Source organism: Numida meleagris, chromosome 5 (assembly GCF_002078875.1).
Source record: "Numida meleagris isolate 19003 breed g44 Domestic line chromosome 5, NumMel1.0, whole genome shotgun sequence".
Classification (NCBI taxonomy): Eukaryota; Metazoa; Chordata; class Aves; order Galliformes; family Numididae; genus Numida; species Numida meleagris.
The window spans coordinates 27,228,540-27,254,990 of record NC_034413.1 but is presented as its reverse complement, the minus strand read 5'-3'; the positions used below and the strand labels follow the sequence as shown (position 1 = coordinate 27,254,990).

Sequence of the window (26,451 nt, the reverse complement as noted above, 5' to 3'; positions counted from 1 at the left end):
AAAGTGTTTGCAGGGTTTTAAAACATTGAATAGAAAATTTATTTTCCCCATTACAGATGCCATATCCAAAAATGAAAGTACTGAAAATACTCTAAGTTAATCATACGGAACAGTGATCCTACCAGTTGAGCAGGGGGGAAAAAAAAAAATAGGCACATACTTCACTCAGAGCTTGGCACAGAGTTTTATATATTTTTTTATTGCTTCTTTGCACCCATCAAAGGGTACTAAATTTCCTTGTGCAGAGACTTCTTTTTGCTATGTTTCAGCACAAAGTAAAAATTTTGCTGAAGAAGGTGCATCAGATATAGTGAAAATGCTAACTCTAACTTTTGGTTTAATTCCAGGAAACATAACACTGTGAAAATTACTCCAAACATAGAACAGTGAGAGGAAGCATGTGTGAAAAGATATGGTAATAGTTATTTTGCAAATTAATTCTTAAAGGGAATAGTACTCCGCTTTGACAGAAAGTGTTTTCAGGGAATGAGTAGAGGCCATGTTGAACTTCCCTGCACAGCTATACGACCCTTGCCAATCAATGTCAATGTTTTATTAATATTTTACTTCAGAAGTGTGAGATAATTCAAACTTTGGCTATCTTTGTAGGTGTTGCTAAGCAACTTTGCTGCTTGTCTGAGAATTAGTTTTCTCTGCAATCTTTCCTTCAAACCAAAGACCTGTGTCACTTAAAACACCTCCCCCTTTGCCAGTGAAGGGCCCAGCAAGTTCTATCCCCCGACATTTATATTTCCTTTTCCTAGTTAAAAAAAATTATGTATATATTAAATGTAATAGCGTCTGAAATTTTCTGCTTTACTCACCGTAATCACTGTCATAAAAGACGATGAATTTCTGCCACCGCAGCTCAGTGACCAGTTTCAGCATAACATCGTTGAGACGGACTGGTGGCCGGGCAGCCAGTGTGTACTCCTCCTCCTCCAGGCTGGGGTTCAGGTGACAGGCCGTACGTGGGGAGCCTCCCGTGTTGCGCTGCACAAAGAGATGTGGGATGTGCATGGCATCCGTCAGGGACTGCAGGGCATTGGCTGAGGCACAACCTGTGGATGTCACCAAGGCTAAGATCCCCAGGGTCATCAGGTCGCAGGCTGGAGAAGACAAGAAACAAAGACGGGTTAGAGCAGGCTTAAAAATTCCTTTGACTGACTTGGACACCAGGAAGTGGACAAGAAAGGCTTTGCCCTTGCCATTAAGGCAGAGCTGAAGATATTTTTGTTACACTATCAGCTGAAGCCTTTCAGAGATCATCCTGTACCTTTACAGTAGGAGACAGTATCTTCAGTCTGTACAGATAAGATTAAGTTGGGGACAGATAACATTACGGCTGCCATTTCATCAGACCAAAGCCAATCTAAATGGAGATAGTGGCTCTCACTGCAGGGCACAGGCAGGAACTGAACTCCAGATCTTTACAACCCACTTCACTGCTTTCATCTCTTTGCTGCATGCGTTGTATGCAGGCTTTGGATAACAAAGAACAATTTCTGTTTCAAAGATTTGTTTTGAACAACAGAGTTTTGAAAGATTTTTAAATTGATGAAGAAACATTCACTGAGTGCCTCTCCCAGCAACAACAAAAGTGCTCATTAGAACAAAGGCAACTCAAGAATGACTGAACAATTATTAGTAACACTGTAGTTCCCATTAGAAGAAGGGAAAGCATGTACCACTGAAAAACACAGCATAGACATCCGAGCCCATTCACTTCCAAGAATGAAGTGAAACCAAGCTCAAAGCACAGCCTGGCAGGATGGGCAATGCCAGCAGCAGAGCCCCGTGGCCTGGGCCTACTTGCACATGGTTTGTTCTTCCTCAGGGTGAACCTAACTTCAGCTGGGGCTGGAAAAGGTTTTCACCATAGCGCCTAGCTATACCTTAGCAACTATTTCATCAGTGCTGTGGTACAGGGTATCCCAAGAGCTCTCAGCAGCCACGAGACTTCACCCAGGTGCCCAGTGCTTCTCACTGCTCTCCTCCCTCGAGGAGGGCTGCGGGTTTGCTTAAGGTTTCAGTAGTGGGATCACTCCTCAGGTGACTGTCTGCACAAGCACAACCTGCCCAAAGGAAACCAGCCTCTTGGCTTCCTCAGGTGCTGCCTTGGAACACATAAGAGCAAGCTGTTTGTGCATAACACGTGCCTCGGAAAAGCTGGGACACATGCTGCGCCAGGTGAGGCAGGAGGAAGGAGTGCGTTCCCCTCGCAGTGCAGCTTCTCTGCTCTCCAAGGGAAACAGACTGAGCAGAAATAGGAAAATGAAAACAGGGTTCTGGAAGGGTTCCTTTATCTTCCCTTTTCCAATGTTTTCATTTGTATCTCCACATTCAGAAGTCAAAAAGCCAAAGGAGAGGGACAGTTTATGAATAATTAATAATAATTAGCTGTTAATTATCAATTAATATTGATTTTATAAAGTCATGGTAATTGAATACATAAAACTGTACCTGATTCAACCAGTGAATCACTACACCAATTATCTTCTTAGAACAGACAGAAAATAAATGTATTTCACACTGGTATGAATTAACTGAGAAAAACATTTGATCTTCTCTATAAACACACTATCAACATGTATCCTAATGCAACAGAGAAAAACAAAGTGCTTTCAAAATTATTTTCTTGATGGTCTTTACAATAAACATATGTCAACTGCATTATCTATATTTTCTCTGTGTTAATTATAGTTACATGAAATCGTACTTTGTTTTTCCTGAGAGCTGACCTGATTTAGCAACAGGGAGGCATTACATTTGCCAAATGGGAGATCCAGGTTTGGGAACAGATTTGATTTCCCAGGCTCCTTGCCAGAGAAAACTGAACATGTCATACAGGTAATTTATTTAGTCACAGCAGGGGAGGGAAGAGGAAACAGAGAAGTGGGAACAGAGGGAGAGAATGGCAGAGCTGAGCTACAGACCCCTGCGGAGAGCAGCAGCCACTGAGCTTTGCTGCATCAAAGATGAGAAAAGCAAAGCACCACAGATCCACAGAAGGAACAGTTTACTTGCACAAACAAGACAGGAGAGAAGAAATAATGCCCCTTCTTACAGGAGACTGCATTCAGAGAGTCACTTATTCATGGAACACAGAACCCATCATCAGTTGCATTACAAGAGAGATCTTCATTCCTCAGTTGACAGTAATCAAAATCTGCTCGCTTACCAGGAGCAAAAAGATCAGTGATACAACAGACCACAGCAAACGGTCCCCTATCTGTCCCAGCACAGACCACAGCTGAAATATCTCAGCAAAGACTGCTTTGGTTGAGGGATTTTCACAGTGTTTTGCAGTTTGTGCCAATGGGTTAAAATGAAGAATTAGCCAATCAGCTTCTACATTCTGATATTTTGTCAATTGATTGTGTTCTGCCTGAAAGCATATGCTACACAGTAAGTGTTTTCTCCTCTTGCCTTTCTGTTTTCAGATAGTACAGCAAGAAATAAAAATTGGAATGACTAAGGAAAAGAGGTTTCATATTTTCTGAATCATTTTCTTTAATCAAATCACAGAATGTGAAAGAGAACCTGTCATAATTTCAATAGAAGACTTGCATTATATAAAAATACGATGGATTCCAAGTTTAACCTCCACAGTCCTCACTGAAGACTAAGAATAAGCTTTTAGCACATTTAGAAGTACTTTCTATGTGAGTAGCACAATGGGGAACAACTACAGAAGTATAATAGACTAATTCATTACTTCATTAACTCTCAAGACATCTTGAAATTGCTTAGCAAGAGAATGTTCAAGGATTACACAATCTCAGAAGAAAACTGGTGACTTTTTTTTTTTTTTTTTTTTTTAGGATTTCCCCACTTACATTCTATGGCATGAGACAAGACGTGTAATTTTGTTTTACCTCATACTAGCTATCAATATAGGTTGGTTTGTTTAGGAAGAGGAAGAGGGATTACTACACTAGATTAAGAACCAGTATAGGAGTTTAGCAAAAGGAATCCAAAAGTGATAGTTCTAAAACTTTCCATTTCAACTCTAGAGGGTGAATAGTCTTGTTTTCCCTCAATAATTTTGCACTGGGGACATAATAGAATATTTTTATCTTTTGCCTCAATGATTTTGCCTCACAAAAAGCACTGGTGTCACAATAGAATACTTTTATCTTTTGCCTCAAAAGGAGCAAGGACATTTTCCTCGGGTTCCACATATATTGTTTTAAAAAGTTGCACACAATGGCCAAATAAGCAATGGAAATTTTCCAAAGTGGATGAAAGTGAGTCAAAGGCTTCATCAGTGATTAAACTGATGGCAAAAAATGAGGAAGAAGTAGGTGGGCACTTGACAACCCTAGATACCACTGAGCATGCCCAAAGGGACATTATCATATACTTACGAATCCCTGAAAAGGAATGAATATGTATGCCAATGTACTGCATATGCGTGTATTAACTGATCAAATGTAGAACCTGAACTCTGAGAGGGTACGCTTGCTTGTCAAGTTGCCTGGTATGTATCGTAAGGAATAAAAGAATGCCACATTCTAACACCACATTAGAGTTAGAGAGTTTTCTTCCAGGATTTTGGATGACACTACAGATTCTGAACAACCATTCAGCATCACTAAGAATGTGACTGAGTAGATCTATAATTATGTACCTCAGCTATCATTTCATAAGCCCCTCAACAGGACTTCAACTTCTTGCACATGAATTTCACAAATCCCATCTTTACTTCTTTAAAAGTGAAATAGAGGTTTGAAGCATTGTGGCTTATATAATCTCTCCCTTAGCATAAGGGAGAGATGAATCCAAATGCACTGATTTTTAGTGATTTTTTTTTAATTACTAGAGATGTACCACACTTTCATCTAGCAAAGATACTTTCATATTTATTTACCCTGAAGATAATATTCTGAAGTTTCAAGAAATAAAGAAATAATTATTTTTGAGTTCTACAGATAAAAGACACAATGTTCTAGCAAACTTGGCTCCAGATTTCAGTGCTATATGAATAGCAATAGATACTAGTTTCCTGTATTGAATGTCTTCATCACTGTCAGGATGCATTTTAAGAGGATACCAACATCCCACAAACCATACTGTAAGAAATGTGCACGGTAACCTGGTGAAAACATGATCACTACACTTAAAGAATAAATCTGCATTCAAACCATTTGAGTAGATTAAACTATTTAATGATGTTATTGGTCAGTGTTCTAACAGTAGATAATCTCTCAAGCTTATACTTGATTTGTTTCCTAAATTATCAATTAACCAGTTTTTAATCATCTCAGTGAAGAATCTCTCCTAACCTGTACTTTTGAAGCCCACTTTCAGAAACTCCCTTTCTCACACGTGCTTGACTTTTTTTTTTTTTTGTCTTAAACTGCTATTCCTATTAATGAGGAGTGTATGAATTATTTATCTACTGCATTGTTGTTTTTTTTTCTTTTTAACATCCATCGTCTCTGTAGTCAGCATCCTTTGCTAGATTTTGTCAGATGTTATCTTTGTCATTATACTGGCAGAAGTAACAGCTTGATATTTTGGGGGAGCCTTCTTACATCCATTTCTCTAACCTGACTCTAATATCATAGCAATATATAGTACTTTTTTCTCATTTGTTCACTGCATTTCTAATTAAGTCATATTCCATTACGATCACAAGTGAGACTGGAAAAGCAGCTATGATTTTTCATACTGCATCTTATCCCCATCGTCTTTTTCAATGTGTGGAACACCTCACGGCATATGAGATAATGTCATAATTCTGCTTTGCTACAGCCACATTTAAGATTTTACTGTTCTACCATTGCTTTCTGTATTGCCATCCTGTCTCTGAAGACATATGCTGTAAAGTTTGGCACCAACTTCATAAGGATATTTGCATTTAGGGCTTTAGCTCAAATTTCCCTGTAATTGAATCCCTCAATCCCTCTGCATGGAATCAAAATGCTCCAAGAGAAACTGCTATCCTGCTTCTGGTAACATGACAATATGATTATCTTTCAGTCTCATTTTTCTTTGTTTCCACAGTTATCAACAGACCAGCGGCCACTGATTTCTGATCTAGCAAGACATCCTCCTACTGGCATTCACACTGCCTCTTCCAACTTTTATGCCCTGACATGGAATCATAGAATTGCTCAGGTTGGAAAGGACCTTCAAGACCATCAAGTCCAACCGCAACCTAACCATACTGCTCTAACAACCCACCGCCAAGTCATGTCCCCGAGCACCACATCCAAACGGTTCTTAAACACATTCAGGGAAGGTGACTCAACCACCTCCCTGGGGAGCCTGTTCCAGTGCTTAACATCTCTCACTTCTGTGTATCACTACAGCTGGTCCCACCCACTTCGGATACCATTAGATAAACCTTCCCTTACTTTTTTTCCTTGAATTATTTTCTTCTTTTCCAGTTTGACTAGCCCTTAAGAGCTCTTAAGCCTTAAGAGAGTATCATCCTAATCAAACAACTTGTGTTTTAAGTAATTTCACTTGTCAAGAACTGAGAGGTTACTGCCTTTCTGCTTAAAAAGATCCTCAAATGAAAGAAGAGAACATAAATCCAATGCAGCAACGGAATGGAAATCCACACTGCAAATACCTGGTATTTTTGGTGTAGTATTCTGCAATGAAATGATTAACAAAGTTGGCACTTAAGTGTTTTTAATTAAGTTTCAAAGCTACCGTCCTGCTGAGATGAAGGACTTTACATTTCCCTTAGTACTATTGTCTCTGTCATCCTAGCTGATAAGTCATTTCTCTTGTAGTTTATCCTTGAAAACCAGAAGGAATAAAAATAATTTTATTATTAAAACATCAAATTCAAGGGAACATAGGAAATTCTGAGAAAAATATATTTTGGGATACTAAATCCTAGTATTTCACGGGATTATTATCAATTTATGTAATTTATTCTGCTGCAAGTCTAACCAAGTAGCTTAGCTAGCAAAATATCATGCGTTATACACAAAGAATTAGCTATCGTATTATTCATGCATACAAAATCTAATCACCAATTTGATTCATTAATCAATTTATAAACAAGCAGATGCACTTAAAAGTTTTTGAGTAAAACACTGGTATAGAATTAGAAGAATTAGGAGACAGAAATACATCAGGTCAGGAAGGCACTAAGCTCTATCTTTAATCAAGATGTTAAGTGTTCAGGAAACTCATTCATGGAGGTATTTTTAACTTAAATGGAAAAGGTCTTTCTGGGAGATTTGTCTGGAGCACTGAGATGAGATAAAAAGGATGACAGTAGGAGGAAAAAGACTGCAGCCCTCCCAGCAGGTGTTTAAAACAAGACGGATGATGACACAGTTCCTTCACAAAGAAAAAATAAAAAACAACACTAAGCAGGGAAGCATTTTCATGCATATATAAACAAAAAAAAAACCCAAATGTTTCTAAAGTAGTACATGAGAAACTCCTACAGTCAAGAGCAAAAACCTTCAGCAAATACAGTCATGCAGGAAAGAAGCAAGACTATTAACTATGTACATTTTAATTCTCTTTAAGCCTTAACAAGTGTTTAAGATTTAAATGCTTTTGTACAAATTCACTCTATCAGGAACACAAAATTATAGAATAATCTTATTAATACTACTAAAGATGCCTCTATTAAATGTGTTGATCAACAAAAAAAATATTTATTTCTACTACTGATGAATTGAGGACAATATCAAAATCAGCTATGCAAGCACTCAGCCTCATGACTCACTAAATTGGGTTTCCAAAGGAATGTTGTCTTCCTTAGTTCATGTTTGATGGTGTCTGGTTACTCTTTAGCTTCTTTCATTACTTGAGAAAGGCAATTTATAATAAATTTACATTATTAGCACCTAATGTCTGTCATTTTATGCAATTTTCCTTTCTTTGGATACTAAGCAGTAAGAATCTTTTTCTCTCATTTTTATAGGATATTTCTTCTCTGTATGTTCTATGTTTACAGTATACCTCCCTCTTTTCAAGTACCTAAGATTTTCTTTTATTCTAAAAACCCACACAAAGCTATAGTTACTTGTCACAACAGAGTAACTGTTAAAAGAGAGAACAATATAACAAATGTCAAAAGTAAAAATATTTTTATGTAGCAATTTTATTGCTGTATCACTTTACATGCAGTGAAGTTGAACATTTCTCACTCCACTACACAGACCTTCAATCCAAACATAATGCACCTTAAAACAAGAAAGCAAATTTAAAATTAGTCATGGTTTTACCAAACCAACCAAAACTCCTAACTAGCCCAAATTAGACTGTGGATTTTTGGATATAGCATTTTAAGAACAATAAATATTTCCTCTCTTTCATTTAAGCAGCTGTTCTTCTGTATTTGGGACCAGTCATTCTTGACATGATTACACTGGAAGCTAAAGGAAACTCTAACACAGCCTCATCATAGATCCTAATGCAAATCATGTTCCTGATGTAAATCATGTTGGTCAGACAGATAAACATGCTAGACTTCACAAAAACTCAATATAAAAACTAAAAATAAGTGAACTATGTACTTAACACAGAAGTAGAGCAAACTCTAATATTTACCCCCTCCAAATCCATGCTTTCAGAGCCCAACATCAAGCAAACATCTCTTTAAGCATCCTTTTTTAAAGCTGCACTGGGAAGAGTTCACAGGAATTCAATGCAAGGCTCTCTCCATTCCCAAGCAGCCAAGCAGACTTTCTCCTGCCAGCTCGTGAACTCAAGAACTGCTTCAAAATCTGACATATTACATTGCCAGAGCATCCCCAGACAAGACACTGAAACTTTTCGGAGTGCAAATACATGTGGTGTAAAGTCCTTAATAAGGGATTGACAACAGCAAAAAACTTGGCACCACAGTCCCCAAAATCATGGACTTGCACAGGCTTACTGGAGCAAAAATATGTATTTTGTGAAACTGAACCTATATTATAATCATTAGCATCTATGTGTGGACCAGTCACTGGCGAGAGGTACAGGCTGCCACTAACCCCATGCGGACAAGAAAAGATCATTGCCCAAGTCTTGTAAGCATATTTGCCTTTAGCGAAACTATAGTGGAAACAGTATCTTCCAGTACTGGAATTTTCTTTGAGAGACCTCCATGGGGTATTTTTTTGCTACTTACTCTCCAAATAAATACCAGCTAAAATAATTACACTAGATAATATATTGAAGAAAAAAAAAAGAATAATTACCACTTAACCTGTTTCTGATTATTTTTCTCCAAGATGAGAATCTTAGATGTTTTTCTTAGCAACTGAATCTTAGCAACAAGAATGGTAAGTCAGTTGAAGAATATATCTTTTTTTCTCTTAGAAAAACCTGTTATAAATTGCATGGGTATATGCAGCCCTATAGCTGAATACGTAAGTCCCACTTCAGGAAAAATTCTCAGTAGGCCAGCTCGCTCACAGCACTAAGTGATCCAAAAAAACAGATATGCATCACTGCTTACATTCTCTAAGATAATGGTGATCATTTCAGAAGGCCAGCAGCTTTCCTCCAGGAAAAAGAAGAAAACCAGTACATGTGTATATTTGTGTGCATGCTAAGTGTACATGTTGTCAGCATGTCAAAATATCTCTGATAAAGCAATATATTAAAACTGCATTTCAACAGTAAAGGAAAGCAAGAGATTTAGACATGTTTACAAAAAATAGTTTTCAAGAATAGTATTATTAGATAACTATCTTATTCTTGAGCTGCTCTTTTTATTGAAATTCAAGCAGTCAGCAGTGTAAACCAAAGAGGAAGAGGGTGAAGAGAAGAAGAATGAATGCATATTTATATATATTCCTCCTCCAACCTTCAACCCAGCCACCCCACTCCCCCAGAGCAAGAACTGCTGGCTGTTACTCACAGAACCAACAGGCATATTGGCAGCACAACCTTACTTGTGTTGCTTTGGACATAGGGGAAGAAATATTCAAAAAAAAAAAACAAAAAAACATGCCTTCAACTATATGCCTTACTACCTGATACGTTGTGGGCTCATTCTCAGTACGTATAAACTGTCAGAGCTCCCCTGACATTACCAGGACTGTACTTTACCTCTAAATATCAGTTGTGCCTTGTTTCCTCTTTTATCTCCATGTTTCAGCATTTTCAGTAAACAGTTATTGTTGGCTTGTACACACATGGAAAGATCATCCACTTTTGGCATGACAGTTGAAAAATGCTTTTGTTTCATAGGAAGTACTTACTCACAAAATTGCGTAATTCCTTTCCCTAGAATGCACATTGACTGCAGCAATTGGAGGCTTAAAGTAATTTCCCTGGAAAAGCAAACCAAACCAATTTCAACGCACAGCACCATTTTTTGTGTCACTATCAGCCTGATAAAACACTAGCTGCCATCCTCGAAAAGTTAACAAGGGAGGGCAGGAAGAGGAGATATCTAGACCAGCCTTCTGTTGGATTTTATGCAGTTAAAAATAAGATTCAAAGCAGTAAACGATATGCCATAAAGAAGAAATACAGTTATCAGAACTAGACTTGTGGCTTTCATTTAGCTTATGGGAGCATGTTAATAGCTCTCTTCAGTCTTTAATAATCTAAAATAAAACATGAAAGTTCCTTCACACCAAGTAGAGAAGTAAAGCTGCTCTACTGCCAAAGCAGTTCAGCTTCCATACAACCAAGTGATGCCACCAAGTGGTGAAACAAATCCACCAGTTGTTTTCCAATTAAATTTTTTTTGTTCAATCTTCATTGAAAACACTACTTGCTGTGCAGAAAAGCTGCCAGTATGAACTCAGAACAGGGCATATGTCAGTGCTGAAAGTGAACTGAGAGTACATAGTGAAAGATAACTGATGGCTTTGTTTTACAAAAGACAGATCTGATACTGCTCTCTGGCTCCTCCAAAGAAGGTAAGAATCTCAGAGTAAAGCAGCTTTATAGCCAATAATCTACTTTATAGCTGAATTTTGCTTGGCTTTGCACTTGAGTGGATTTGGAAGACTGAGCCAGTAAAGACTGCATCATGTATTTAAAAAAAAAAAAAAAAGTTTGTTTTTTTTAGACAGCAATTTAGAAATACGAGTAAAGACATGAATTATCTAAGAATTTAAACATTTTGTAGATTTTATTGCATTTTACTAAAAAAATCAACTGAGTAGTACCTGACAGAAAGTCTCCAAAATAACTGTACTCTTCTCAACAAAATATAATTCCATTAGTAATGTTTTTCTCCCAGAATCATAGCTTAGCATGAAGTTTGAAAATGAATAAGCATTTCTGGAAATCTTAAATGGGGCATGGTTTTACAGAGTCGCACATTAGTCACAATAGCATCAATACTATTCTAAATCACCAGGTCGGGCTGAGCAGATTTGACTCCTTTTTTCTATTCTTCAACATTAGTTCAAGGTAGAATTAACTGCAAACCATCTCAGTTATTTGAGAGGCATACAACTGTGGTTTTTCCTGAATACTGCACATTTGACTTCCACTCCCCCAGCAAGTTCTTCAATAACTGTTTTCTTTTGCCCTTCAGCACAGACTGAACTCCATTTTCTCACCCTCAGGTTCTTTCACCTGCCTCTCATTACAGATCATAATGCTATACAAGTATTTTTTCCCCACCTTCATTAGCATTCAGCAGGGATGCCTAACTCCACTGCCTCTTTAGGGGCTGTTTTGCATGTACACGCTGAGTATTATTTTAACGTCAGTGTGGCTCAGGCTCAGTTCCGGCATGCACAAAAGGAAAACACTCTACAACCATTTACAAAAAGCAGTCAAACGTAGCGGTTTCAGACAAACTGATAAAGCCTCCGAGATCCTGGTAGTGAGAAACTCATTTGGATTCTGAGCAGTATTGACAAGCAAAGGAACACGTTAGCCCTGCTTGCCCATCTAATTAGCAGCAAATGATACATATGCACAAAAAGTGCCAAGAGAAACTTCGATTTTTTTTTTTTTTTTTTTTGCACTCTCCCTCCCATTAAATTGTTCTCTTTTGTATCCTGCCTTACGCTGAAAGCAGGGGGGAGGCATACCAGTCTGAGCATCGCAACACTGCTTCAGAACAAACTGCAAGAGATTACTCCATTCCCTTGTTTCCCCAGCACATGGGTGCACGTGCCACTCACTGCACACTCCTACTCCCCGAGACAGTTCCAAGCAAACCAAAACACTGACGTGTGATCCCTTCTCCATAACCCATCTGGCATCGTGCTTCAGGAAAACGCCTACTTCAAAATGACAAACTACTGCAAACATCACAAGGCAGCATTTCATTTCCTCTGACCTAAACCGTAAGCAGGAGACTAAGAATTAAGCATCTAGACACCTACAATACTATCAGATACAATACTACTACATAGCTGCTGTGCTATGAGAGAAACTAAGTGTCACATGAATCAGTAAATTCAGAAAAGCTGCAGTCCCTTCCACATGTAGCCAGGAGGCTCTGTACTCTGGAGGCCAGCCCAAGAAATCCATGCTCTGAAAATGTATCCTTATCATCCTGTTTGTGATGTTCTTCCCTCTGACAGGTGTTACTTCTACCAGCAAAATGGACAGGGCCATTATGTAAGCCACCGAGACACCAGGAAGCAATTTGTGTAGCTGGGGAACCATGCTCATAGTGAGGGAGCCAACTTCACCAAACAACGAGTATTTATTTGTGCCAACTGCTGAAAGACTTGTAGTGTTTATAAGTCTAGCTGTGAGTCAGTACTTATTTATAGCACATATTTATTGACAGAATTTAGTGGTTCATTTATTGAAAAATCTCTGCAATGTACCACATCCTTACAATTGCATTCAAGGATTATGCAAATATTCCAAGCTTAGCAACAGTCTAAAGCTACTATTCCAGTTTCTAAAGTCAACTTTAAAAGGAATGCTTTTTTCTTTCCTTACCCATAAAACACAATGAACGCCAAAATCATTTTTGCTCAATACTCAGAAAAAGATCCACTCCTCACTCTGCACCAGTATTTCCTACATAAAGAAAACAAAACAAAACCAAACAAGATAAAACCCCCTTTGCTTAAAGATCTCAAATCCCTATGTCTATCCAGTACTACAAAATGTGTGGTGTTCCAGTTTGCCTTTTAGCAGTTGCCCAGGAGTAATTTCAGATTCCACAGATGACTTTATGACATCTAACAGAACTATGTTAAATTATTTGAGCAGCAGCCTGAATTTCTCTCTCCTTCAGCTCTGCATGAACTAAATCAGGGAAAAACATCAAAACCTACACAATTTCAAGAGATCTCATCTAAATACATGAAATGAGCCAGTTGTTCAAACATATTTAACACCTGATAGCTCTCTCTCTACAGAGCTTAGGACAGATTTTCAAAACATCTCAACATTTATGCACCTATTGCCTAGAGGCTGCTTGAAGACCAGGCCACTTTCTTTGAAACTTAAATGAGATATGACCTCTCAAATTTTTGACTGTACACTTTTATTTTTTAAAAAAGAAAAAAGAAAATATCTCCATCTCTGTAGATAAGCAGATTTATATGACACTGTGGACCAGACCAACACACATGAGCACAGAAGCAGAATATTTCTTTAACATCATATTATTCAAATTTGTTTTAAAACTGTCCTAATTATGTCTTGCACCTATTTTTTTTCTAGATATGAGAATCACTAGGGAAGACATCATATTAAAACTACTAAGTTTTCCTGGAGATGTACAGGTTTGGTAGAGGTGAGTGCCTTTCCAGCACAGTAGAAAGCTCAAAGAAAACCACCCGAAAATGCAAATCAAGAGTCATCCAGAAGTGGTCAAGCCACACTCTCTGCTGGAAGAATCATAGAATCATTAAGGTTGGAAAAGATCTCCAAGATCATCTAGTCCAACCCCAACCCATCCTACCACGCCTACTAATCATGTCCCTCAGTGCCACATCTACACATTTCTTGAACGCCTCCAGGGACAGTGACTCTGTACCACCTTCCTGGGCAGCCAGTTCCAACGCATTGCTACTCTTTCGAAGAATTTGTTCCTAATATCCAACCTGAACCTCCCCTGACACAACTTGAGGGCATTATCTCTCATCCTGTCACTGTTATCTGAGCGAAGAGTCCTATCCCCACCTCACCACAACCTCCTTTCAGGGAGCTGTAGAAAGCAATAGGGTCTTCCCTGAGCCTTCTCTTCTCCTGAGTAAACAGTTCCAGAAGGACTGGAGTACTGCAATGACTGAATATTTTTAAGAAGTTTTATTTCTCCATTGTTCACCTACTGACTAGGTTCTAGAAACTCACAGAAATATATTCAAAGCACTCAAATCACAATTGCGAAGGAGTTTGTTAATGTAATTCAAGTTTCAGTGAGCTATGCAGAGAATTTTTTTTTGTACATAAGCCTTACAATTACCTGCTAAAGTGGGCCAGAAATAGAAAACAGGTATATTAAATTCATGTTGAAAAAATAACCAGCTTTATAGAGGATTTCACTGAACAGAAATAAACACATATTAATATCATATTCCAGTAGTCTCCTATCCTTCCTCAAATGGGGTCCATCACCAATCAGTCCATCTGACCTTCAACCTTTCTTGAAGTTGAAGAAGGAAGAAGTAGAGAGGGCAATCTTATGCACAGATTATTCAGGTTGCTATGGTTAAAATATCATGCTAACAATTAAAATGTTTTATTAATAAGACAATTGATGACCTATTGTTCTGAAGTTTGAGAACTTTCAAAGACTTACAATTAATTAAAGCTTACATCTGTCATTAAATAAGAGATGTCATGTATATGAAACTAATCATCTAAATAAACAATAATAAAAAAGACTACAGGCTGCACAGTGGAAGAAAGAGCCAGAAAGTGAATATTTCACTATATTCAAGCCTAAACTGGCTAATCCAGAAGGAATCACATACAGATGATCTGCTATTAAAAGGTCTTAGCTTTCACTGCAAGAGGCTGTTTCACTTCCAGGCTCCTTCATCTTCACCTGATTTCAATAACTACATAACACAAAATAATTAAATTGGATAATAGAGGATAACTGAGCCCCATGACATCCATACATAAATGCTACTACGCTTCTGATTAGGCACTACTTAGGGTATGTTACCAATAAATCTTAACTGTCTGTTGCGTTAGCATTCATTAAGCCTCATAAAAAAACCTCCAGGTAACTTTTAGCCACACACTAAAACCAAAATAACTTTGTCCCTGTTCTCCTATTGTATGGATAGGATAAATCCTATGTAACACCAAGGGAGCTTCCAGTGCTCTGCAGTGAGAGGATCAGATCCTAAGAAGCTGAGATCCTAAGAAGTTACTTAGACATTACCACATGATGGGACAATTAATGATCAGTATGGAATTCCAATATCACACTTTCCTCAGTCTGTTTCTTCAGGGTGTTATAACATCATTAGACATTGCTGGCATGAAGAACTGAATTCTAAAACATAGATAAAAGGAAAATGCTTAAACTTGCAAGTTCAGTCTTATGCCACAGAAGTCAGTGCCAAATAACAGCTCCCTTCCTGGACATGCAAAGAGATCAGTTTAAGAGAAGATAGACCTCAAATACAGAAGCAGAAAGAGCAAGTTAGAGAATGGTCCTGCATTTGAATACCAGTTCTCAACAGCTAAAACATAATGAATGATTTATTAGAGAAGTGAATTTGTAAATAGAGATACCACTACAAATGAGAAGTTTTATTTATTCATATGCCGCTTCTCACTCAAGGCTTTAATTACATCTCTAGATGTACATTAATTATTGGGTCATACAGATTTTCTGAGTCTATACATTGTAGCCATGTGCTCAAGTCATAGGCCAAGAGAAAAAGGTTCAGAAGCCAAATGCTGAAAAGCTGCAGCAGCTGCAGTCTTCCTGCAGTTCCCAAACTGTCTGATGCATTAGGGACGTCTGTTGTGAGACAAGCACTCCCATTCTAGGACTACTACAAATCAACTTAGAGCGAGGTGCCACAGACAAAAATTATCAGCTAATATGTTAATCTTCCCAACAGGGCAAGGTTTGCTTTTGTTTTTGGGTTTTTTTTTTTTTTTTTTTTTTTTTTTTTTTTTTTTTTTTGCTGCGAGATTGCTATGCTTGCTTTGATTCTTTTTTTTATTGTACATGATCTTCATAAAACCACTGTCCCATTCAGGAACAAGTTAAAAAGCAAAAGCTATATAAACTAGCTAAACTGTGCTGCTTTTCTCATTTCCTATTTTCTAACAATTATTGAGTTGTTTATCATACAGTAAGTTTACTGCAAGAGAGAAAAACATTTATCAGTACTCAAGCCAGGTGGCACTTTCTCCTCTGAGATCTCACATATCTGATTTCTAATAACCTAAACAACTAGTGCTGTGGGCTTCTAACTTTTCAAGAGGATCTCCAGAAGTGAGCAATTGCCTTTTTGAGGTTAGTTCTCCAGACAAACCATCAAGTGTAGCTTCTGCAAGCTCAGACATAGCCCAGTTCTGCAGACGCAGTGGCTACTATTAGATACCCAAGCTTTCCAATTCACTTAAGGTAACTTTTTCCTCAAGATCCAAGATCCAGGCTAGGCTATAATTTTTCATTCAAGGATCTTTGACAGTTCAATCTGTGCCATCACTTTTGAAGTAGTTCCTGACACAGCCCTTTAGCTAGTACAAGAAATCTTCTAAAAATACTAACAAATTTCCCAGTTTTTAGTCTCTTCAACACATTACCTTCATCTCCGTGGTTCTTCCAGATGTATATGATATCTTCAGACTGAAGATTTGCCTTTTCCCCTTTTCTTCCCTCACTTTACTGCCTGAACCATTGAATCTCTTCCCACACATAACCTTTCCTCTCTCCTTCCTTAAAATGAGTGCTGAGAGAGATTGCTTTTATAATCCATAGTCATCTCTGTGAAGAACCCCTTAGTCATCAGCTGACTGAAAACTTCACAAAGAACACAACTTCCTGCGTTAATTTCAGTTTGGTCTTTATAAACAGATTTTTTCCTAAACAATAACCAACCCTTCCTCCAAGAGCCTTACACAACCACAGAAGTTCCGTGGATCTTTCCACTGCTTCCTTTATATTATCACTTAAATAAAAAATAAAAATAAAAATCTATCAAAATAGAAGACAAAAGGAAGGGAGAACAGCTGTTTTGAAGTGGACTTTTTCAGCTGCTGAATACATATTTTTGTATAGAGATCGTGATCTTAGAAATCATACATTGTAAATAAACCAATTGCAAAGAAAGTTTCAAAAACAGTGATTTACAAATAACAAAGATTTTTCTATAAGAATTTCATAGCAAACCAGATGCATTTTCCCTATAATCATTTAGTGGTAATCAATCAGTGGTAAATCATTTACCACTGCAGAGTTCCATCATCTTCAGGAAAGAGCTATACTTTGTTTTCCCACTTTCTTTTCTCTCTTATCAAGCACAAGTTCAAGTACCTCTCTTGGTTTTTGGAAAAAATAAAATAGAAATTTTTATGCTGGTTTATACAGCCAGAAATTTCTCTCTCTCATACCAGAAATTGCAGATTCAGATTCTTCTCATAACAGATCTGAATCACCAAGATAGGTTTGCATATTAGTAGCATACCTAAAAGCCTTAGATTTTTATTTACTATTATTATTATTTATTAAAAGCCTTATTTTTGCCACAGTTTGCTTATCTTCTCTTAAATGACATTTTTAAGTTAGGATTTGGACAGTTGAATTTTTTGCAAGGTCTGTCTAGTAATGCCTTGACTTGGAAAGTTCCTGAAATGGTGACAGACAGAAAGGCTTTTCAGCAGGGCAACTGCACACTTGTGCTGAAATGTACTTCAGCATGCATATACTTACAAATCCTACAGTCAGTTTCGCAGTTCTGGTCTTGAGCATTTTTTGTAACATTTATTACACGTAGGTCACTCCAAAAGTAATGTCTCTTATTTACTTCCATGAAAACCACAACAGGTACAAAGAGCACAATAACACTTTTTCATAAGGCAAATTCTCAGCTACAAAGCAACAGTTTTCAACAAAGTTATCACCATTAGCTGTTCATTTTCCCCAGCAATGAACAAGAGCCTGCATGCCTTGCTCATAAAAATCTGCACCAGCGGAGGTGACCCACTATCACTGCCACCACTGCTGAAACGCAGCACCCACTGCCTCACTGTGCTCACATCCACTGCTTGGTCTCCATAAACATTCAGCAAGTGTTGATGAATGTCAGTGGGTGCCACTCTTTCTGCATGGAGGAATTCAGTTCCACTCCTTTGCTTCAAAAACAGTTCCCTATCAGATGTCATTTTGTCAGACTGCTCCTCAGCTGCCATCTGTCACACAGCAACGGAATGTAATGGAACACTGTTGGGAAGGTTCATCCTCTACTATTGCCATACCACCAACATCTGCCTCTGACTTCATGGGTCAATATAATAAAACAGGAGGCATTACTTTCGGAGGAGCCCTCTTACATACAGTGCTATGGACCACTGGTATTTAGGACCTGATTCATTTCAAAGAGCAACTCCTCTGAAATCAAATGGTATTTATTCCCTCACCGTGCTGTAACTACTTCATGCAATCAAGAAAAACTACTGCCTGGATAAGCCATGTCAGCTGATTTCTCACAGAGGCCTTTTGTTGGGAGTGGCTCTCCATTCTTACATGATAAGCATATTTTGATACAGTTCAAATCTGTATCTTGAGATTGCCTGTCTGGCAATGACCTCGTACATTTTATTACACTAAAATTCTACAGGGATCAGTCTTATTTTACACATATATTTAGACTGACACATATTTCTGCTGATAACAGGGTACCTTAGCTGTACAGCCCAAGGCATAATATATTTATCTCAACCACAGCACCAATGTAGAGCATTAATAAGGCAGATCCAGCTTAAAGCAAGCTTAAAGTTTGGAAGAAATCTAGCCCCCTCTTGCATGCTTTACACCTAGACATGCCAGGCACAGGCACAGCCCAAACAACAGAAGACCAAGGACAACACCTACTGTAAGGTCACATTGCTGCCTCTGTTCTTATGCTTAGTGGCTGCAACAAAGCATGGCAAGATGCTACAAAGTCAGCAGCATGACCAGATCCTGACAGCATAAGAGTACTCTTCTGGTGTTGGGGAAACTGGACAGACAACCATTTTTCCCCTCTTCCACTCCAAGCCCATTACAGTTTAAGAGATGTGCCCATGCAGTGTAATGAAATCTAATTTCTTTTTTCCTCTCGTTAGATTCTCTCAGCCCACTGCACTTCTAAGCACGCAGACAACCAGATAGTGATGTGTTAAAGTGGGGGGGGGGGGGGGAACAGTGAGATATTAGGAACACCTAATCTTTTTTCCATGTTAACTACTGGAGGAGCTGAACTTCTTTGAACATCAAAATTAGATGACATTTTTGTGACCAGTGACCAAATATATCAGCTAAACAGTCAGAAAGATTGCAAAACAAAGATTACAAAGATTATACAAATGTCATAAAAGGATGTGTGGAGTTGTAATACTCCCTTGAGAATGACAAGCACCTAAAATTTTAGGCAAAATGTTTCTCAACATCTGCTGGTCATTCATTTATGCTTGGATTGGCAGGCTGGCAGGGAATTGGCAACAACTGAATTAATCCCTCAAAAAATGTTGTGTCCAAGAAGTCTGAAGGTTTAAAATTGATCAGCCAGGTCACCTGTGATACAGAAAATCACTTTCTTCACCTTAGAATGATAATTTGAGGGATGAGGTACTCATGTACATGAGGTACGTATATGAGTCTCATTGATGATCTCTATCTGTCATGGTTTTATGAGTTTTGGTTATCGGTATTCCACATCATAACTTCATATAGTGCACTGGGAGTAAAAGAGTTAACACTCCATTTCCATGGATCACCGATAGAAGAGAAGACGAACTACGCACCCCAGAGGACGTTGCATTGTTCTGTTTCCGTTTTCTGCTCAGAGGGAAAGATAAAAATTGTACGCAGATCATGAGATGCCCCTTTTTTTGATCTTCTGGTTCATCCCGGCTGCATCTCTCTCCCTAGCCGTCTCGCTGCCAGCATTAGAGTAAGGCCTATGGTTTTTTTTGGACACTCTCTCTCGTTTTATTTATTAGCTTCAATTTTAATTATATTGCATTATATTGTGTTATCTTGCATTCCAATATATTATTTAGTAAATTAGTTTGTTTCTCCTCAGATTGTTGCCGCTGTCTTGCTTTTAGGCCCATCTCCCTACCCTTTCCCCTTTCCCAGGGGGTGGGTCCATAGGTCCCCCTGCCTCATTAGTCATGGAACTGGGCCAAACTGGCCCATAAACCGTTGACGCTATCACGTAAGATTTTCAGATAAATTTGGATATTCTAAGCAGAAAGCCTATCCAGCTATTAATTTGCCATTCCCAATTTCACTTCAGTGATCTAATGCAACATACATCAAATCATATACAACGTGCACAATATCCATTTTTTTCCTGAGAAGACGCACTCTGAATAAAGACCATGTTAACATGAAGTTACAATAATACTTCACATATACGGACAATTGATGAGTTGTTCATACAGGTAACATTCAGTCTACAGGTTGACTTTAAGATGTACAGAAATGCATAACAAAAACAACAGCAGTGTTTTCTACCAATGTTCTCAGCTAGCCTCGTCTCTGTTCTGTGTTAATTACAAGATAGCTTTCTTGATGTGTGGATAAACCCTTTTTACCACTCAGAACAAGTTGCTCACAGCTGAAGCAGCCAGACTGCACCAAGCCCCAGGAGCTGACTCAGCAGTGTAGCCTCCAAGCGGCTCCAGGCACCACAAGTGCACGCACAGCCCCGTATGGGAGGAGCAGCCAAATGTCTGCTTGGGTCTTATGATGCTAATGCACTGGAAAGCACATACAATACCCAAAGAAAAAGCATTTTAAAACGACAGCTTCTTGTCTGCAGATACTTGCTGAAGACATTTAAATATAAAGCTCCACAAAACAAATATCAAAAGTTTCACATTAAAAACATATAAAACTTTTAAAACAAAATCTAAACAATTTTTACTTTAAATCCAACCTTCCTGATTTCTTATTTTGAAATCTAAATACTTGCAAAGAGAAAAAGATAAATGTATAATTTTGTTTCTGAAACTGAAAAGCAGGGGAGTTGCTGAAGTGTACCATGCTAACCGGTGCTTGCATTCTCAGCTGACAGTGTGGTGCTACAGCCAAAACATCTTCTGTACTTGTCCATCGCAGCAGTCCACATCTGTGGATTGTCACTGGGCAGCACAAACAAAAAAATCAGTAGCAGTGGTTCAGTGGGTCTTGTTCCCTCTGAAACCCCGAAGGAAAATAGTTCATGCAAATGTGATGTTGATTTGCAGTGATGCCTGCGTACAGATACATCTCCAATGCACTTCCCATTTTCCTAAGCATATCACTATTGCTAAATGTCTCTCTAGCACTCACCTATAAGCTTCTGCTTTCTCATATATATATTTGGGACAACACATTAACTCACAAGTACACACAGACTGTTTTCTATCTAACATACACGTATAGCATCTGTTGATGCAGGAAGAGGTACATTCCTTGCATGCCAGTTTTTAACATGCCTATACAGTAGATTAAACTTCACTGTAAATCCCAGAAGAGGCATGTTTCTCACAGCACACTTTGTATTCCTTGGGAGCAGATGTTCAGGTTCACTGCCTTTATGGGGTGCCTCAGACAGGGCTGCAGGTGCTTGGAGCATCAGCTGAGGCCATCATAGGCTCCAACAATGCTTCCCAAGTTGCCATGCAAGTTCGCCAGGCCAGGAGACTTTTGGTCTCTCTCTTGTCACCACCAAATTTTTCCATCCCTCTCTTCCCATTTTGTGACCTGAGCAGGAATCAGGTTGAGCCCTGTAGTTCCTGACCCACACTTGGCATCACTCTGAGCCTCTGAGCAGCCAGAAGATCCTGTGAGTGTCTTAGTTAAATAACCAGCCCCCACATCTCATGCTTCATACAGGTCATGTGGTACATCAGCCCATAGACAGTTGCTTTTCTCAAGGGTCTGAGGCTGAAAATTTTTGGCAACTGAATGGTCTCTGTAAACACTATTTGGGCTAAGCATCAGCTGGCAACCACTTGATTCAGTTCTTTGCTATGAAGAGCTGGAGATCTCAAAGGCAAGTTATACAAAGCCTGCTGGGCTCCCTTCTACACTTTGGCTATGTGCCAGGTAGAATGGTGACTGAATCTGTCAAACAGTTCCCAATCTCCGTGGTTCAGAAACCCCATCCAAAAATGACAGGCTTTCTACTTTACCAAGAATACCAACATTTGCTCAGAGTAAATGCCACAATAAGCACAGCACTTTAAGCCACTTACACAAATTAGGACAGACAAAACTTTTGTTACCTACAGGGTCAATTGGATTTCACTGAGAAACTTTATTTCTGATCTCTGAACATAGATGGGAAAAACAGAGGCATCACAGATAATTTATGCAGACAAATGTATGATAGCAATGTCTAGTTTCATGAGTAGTGATTTCCTTTTATTTCTTTTCTTTGCATGAAATGTGCAGCAGTATTCTGTTCAGTTGGTTAATACAGCATGAAGAGAAATCTGTACTTGTCACAACATTTCAGGTCCTGCACAGCACAATCGCATGTACAAGTAGCACTGTTTTTGGCTACTGAAAGCACAACAGTGCAGATGCCACAAAAATCAAGTGAGCAGAAATCTGAATTCCTGTAAATTGTTTTTCATGTCTGTTTTCCATTCTATGATTCATGTAAATAACTGTCCATGAATTTCTTGTGCAGTCCAGGATCAGATCTTTTCTGTTTCAAAATTGCAATTGATATACTGAATGAAAGCTTAAGAACAAAGTTTCTTTTGAGGCAAAACCTGGGGAGCATTTGGGGACTCCTGTTAGTCTTTTATTGTTCCTCTATCATGGTTCAATTTTGCACCTGGTATAAGCAAAATCCTCACTGGAGGTAAATCAAATATTGAACTTAACATGCTAGCTGGCTAGGTTTGTCTAGGCCAGTGTCTTTTCTGTATCAGTCACCAATACCACATGATTCTCAGTAAAGCTTATGAAAATCTTATGTAGACATATACAAAATCCAAACTCTCATGAGAGAATATTCTTCAAAATATCACCATGGCTTTTGTACTGAAGTATGAGAATTTAAATTCTTTGTAATTTCTTAATCCTATCAAATATAGTTGTGGATTTTCTAACTATCCATACAGGAGTCTAATCCTTAAAAACATAAAAAACAACAACTACTAAGCTCCTGAGCTTTCAACATATTAATTTGGGGAATTAATCAAATTCTTGCTGGTTTTAAGCCTTGACTCTGTATCCTCTGAAGACGTAGTAACAAAGTCTCACTTGCTTTCTCATTATCCATCTTCCAATTACGAATCTTCTTTGCACAATAGTTCCAAGGTTCTACTCTTCTCTACATAGAGAATCAGCATTCACTTCTCTCTGAATGCCTAAATCTGTTTCCCATACATCTTCACAAACTGTGGTCACCAGAAAGTAAAGGGGAAAAAGGTAGCAGTGGCAACAAGTTTATATTGACCTTTCTCCAATGATACTTGTCCCTCTTTCCATGAACTGCACTGCATTTGTAGAATTCATTATTTCTCCATGGGCACAACTACACAAGCCTCAGCACTGCCTTCCACCTGTTATTACAGTAACCATCCATTTACCTACAGTAGTACTGTCCAAAGAATGAAAAAGATATAGATATCTTAGAACCAATGTTTTTCTCTTTGAAGTTAACATTGTTTTTAAAATCATGTGTTTAATTGGGTATTGCATTGGAAAATTGTATGGTGGCTTCAGTAAAAGCCACAATCTTTCTAGTAATAGCTAAGAAGCACTGCAGCACTCCTATTTTAATGGAATCTCATTCTCAGTATTGCAGCAAAATATCTCATAGCAGTTCCTGGAAAAGGTAACAAACAAAAGAATAATTAGATGGTTATAAAGCTACTTCTGCTTTTTTGAACATTTAGTAGTGCCAAATCATGCCATCTTCAAAAGAGGAGAAAGGCAGAACCAATGTAAAACCCCAATATAAATCCATATAAGGACATATAAGGGCTTTGCATTTCATCCATACTGAGCTGCTTACAGCTGCATCAGCTTCTAGACTGTGAGCTAGGTCATTCTGAAGTCACTTGGGTTTTGCCGTACTATCGTGCACTAAGCAGCGCAGGCAATCTCACAAGTGGCATGCATTTCACATCTGCAAAGTAGGGTAGGAGGTCTGACATCTTGTTTTAGTCTCACGTGTTTCTGACATGAAGCTGATACAGTACTTATGCCTGCATCAGTTCCTTTCTTTATAGACAAATCTTGCAAAATGTGATGTGGAATTCAAAATTCAACAGAGCCACAGAAAATCACCTGACAAATCCATCTCATGTCCTAGGAAAACTGTATCACAAAAAATGAATGATTCAGTCTTGAAATAGATCCAGCTTGCTATTTCTCTGGCTGTGGAATTCATGGGCGGAGAGCACGGGTTAAAAAAGCCCTAGGGATATTTCATACTTCTATACTAAATTCTGTACAAAACTTTTCAGCAAGGTTTTCAACCCCATTATTCAGCTAAGATGGAAGGGGAGGTTATTTCCCCTGGCGATACAAGTCTCCCCCTTTAAGCACTTTGAAGTAGGATTTAATACTTATAGCTGGAAATGAGGGTCCTTTCTCATGGCTGAAGCAAGAGCATGCTGTGTACTGCTTACTTTTGCAATCAGAAACCTCATGACTCATTTCTTATACACTCATAAGACACTTCAGATGGAAATGCACTTCCAGGACACGCAAATATCCCTTTTATATGGCAAATGATTTATTAAACCATCATGAACTTTTACAGTGCTATTACTGGTTTTAGAGGATGTTTCATGTTTCAGCTGGATTGTGACTCTACTGAACTTTCTTTTTTGGAGTATTTGTTGTAGTTCAGCAAAGCGTACCGAGATATGTATGTCACATACCTCAGTATTTTACTCCAATATATTAATGAAGAATATTAAGCACTAAGATCACAGTTAAAAATGAACTTCAAAGAGATTAAAAAAACATTTTTGAACCATAGAACAAAATCACAGTCTTTATTTTTCAGAGTTTTCATTTTACTGCTTCAGCATCCATATCAAACAAGATCATTTACATACACGGGAGTTTACATACACTGTCAAATAAAACAACTGGCAAATAGGGGAATCTAAGCCCAGCCACAGCATCGAGTTCCTGCCCTCGAAGATGAGCACCTTGGAGTTTGCACTGCTGATTTTGTTGCTTGATCTATGAATTATATCTTGGAAAAAAGTATTCACTTACCCCTGACAAAACACTTCTCTGTTTGCATCATCTTTGCTGGACTGTCATAATGCCCTCTCAATTTCAGAGTCTAAGAACGCAATAGAAGTTCAAATCTAATTTAATCTTACAGCAGCAAAGACAGGCCTACCAGTAAAAGCTAAGATAAGAAACATTAGACCGGAAGAAAATCAAGACATATTATTTGATATATGTCTTTCTATGTATAGCATATATCTATTTTTTATCCACCAAATACATCAATTTTTATATGAATATATAATTTTATTTGAATATATGTATGTGTTTGCATATGTATTTTGAAGTCCACTGATATGCATAATGTTTTTTGTGAACATTAGTAATTCACTATTTGTGGTACGTGCACTCAGCCACAATCCAGCTACAATAATGCACAAGAGCACAACACCATCAACAGTTACAGACAAGTAAAGTTAATTATCCTTGCAGAAATTTACCACTACACTTTTTGAGAGAGAATGTCTATCAAGTAGTCCTTTAACACACATGCAGCCACAGGACCACAGGCTTTGCTGTCTATGCTTGGGACAGATAGCTTTTAAGGCATGCTTAGAAAATAGGAATGGTATTCCTCAGTGAGCAATAGCTTGAATGGCCATTTAGTTTCTTACAAGTATGCAAAAAAAAACCTGTTGCTGAACAGTGCCACAGCTTCACGTGCTCAGCATGAGTCTCTGCTTCCAAACTTAAGAATATTAAACTTGGAATTCAATCACTGAGATAATTATGGTGTTTGTCTTAAGGGAAAAAAAAAAGTAAAAGCAAACCCCTGTTATAGAGGACATGTCAAATAGTTCAAAACTCAGCTACAACATCACGTCTAAGATTTGAACACATCAGTAAAATGAAAAGGGCCAATGGAAAGTACGCATTCTTTTTGGCTTAAAATTTTGGACCAGCTCAGATAGAGCTAGATATTTGAGTGTAAGCTACTTTCTTCTCTTGAAGCTGACTGAAAATATAGGTTTGCAAAATTTATGCACTGATTCAGAAAAACATTTAGAATAGCACTTGTCTGCAGGATAAAATTCATCCCCTGTTAAACCTTCAAAACTTTTAACACATTAAAGAATTAAATTCAATGTTACTTCTGATTAAAAACAGGAAAAAACCACTATCCTGAAGTGTTTTCTTGAAACAGCAGTAACATT

At 38.1% G+C, this 26,451-nt stretch overlaps 1 protein-coding gene across 5 annotated transcripts in view; it reads right to left on the bottom strand.

The window, feature by feature from the left end:
• GRID1 (glutamate ionotropic receptor delta type subunit 1) overlaps positions 1–26,451 on the bottom strand; it is a 567,614-nt gene that overhangs the window by 339,239 nt on the left and 201,924 nt on the right. For all 5 annotated transcript variants that reach the window (XM_021400715.1, XM_021400716.1, XM_021400718.1 and 2 more), the window contains exon 3: positions 825–1,109. In XM_021400715.1, the coding sequence (XP_021256390.1) occupies positions 825–1,109 (285 nt within the window). The remainder of the gene's footprint in view (positions 1–824; positions 1,110–26,451) is intronic.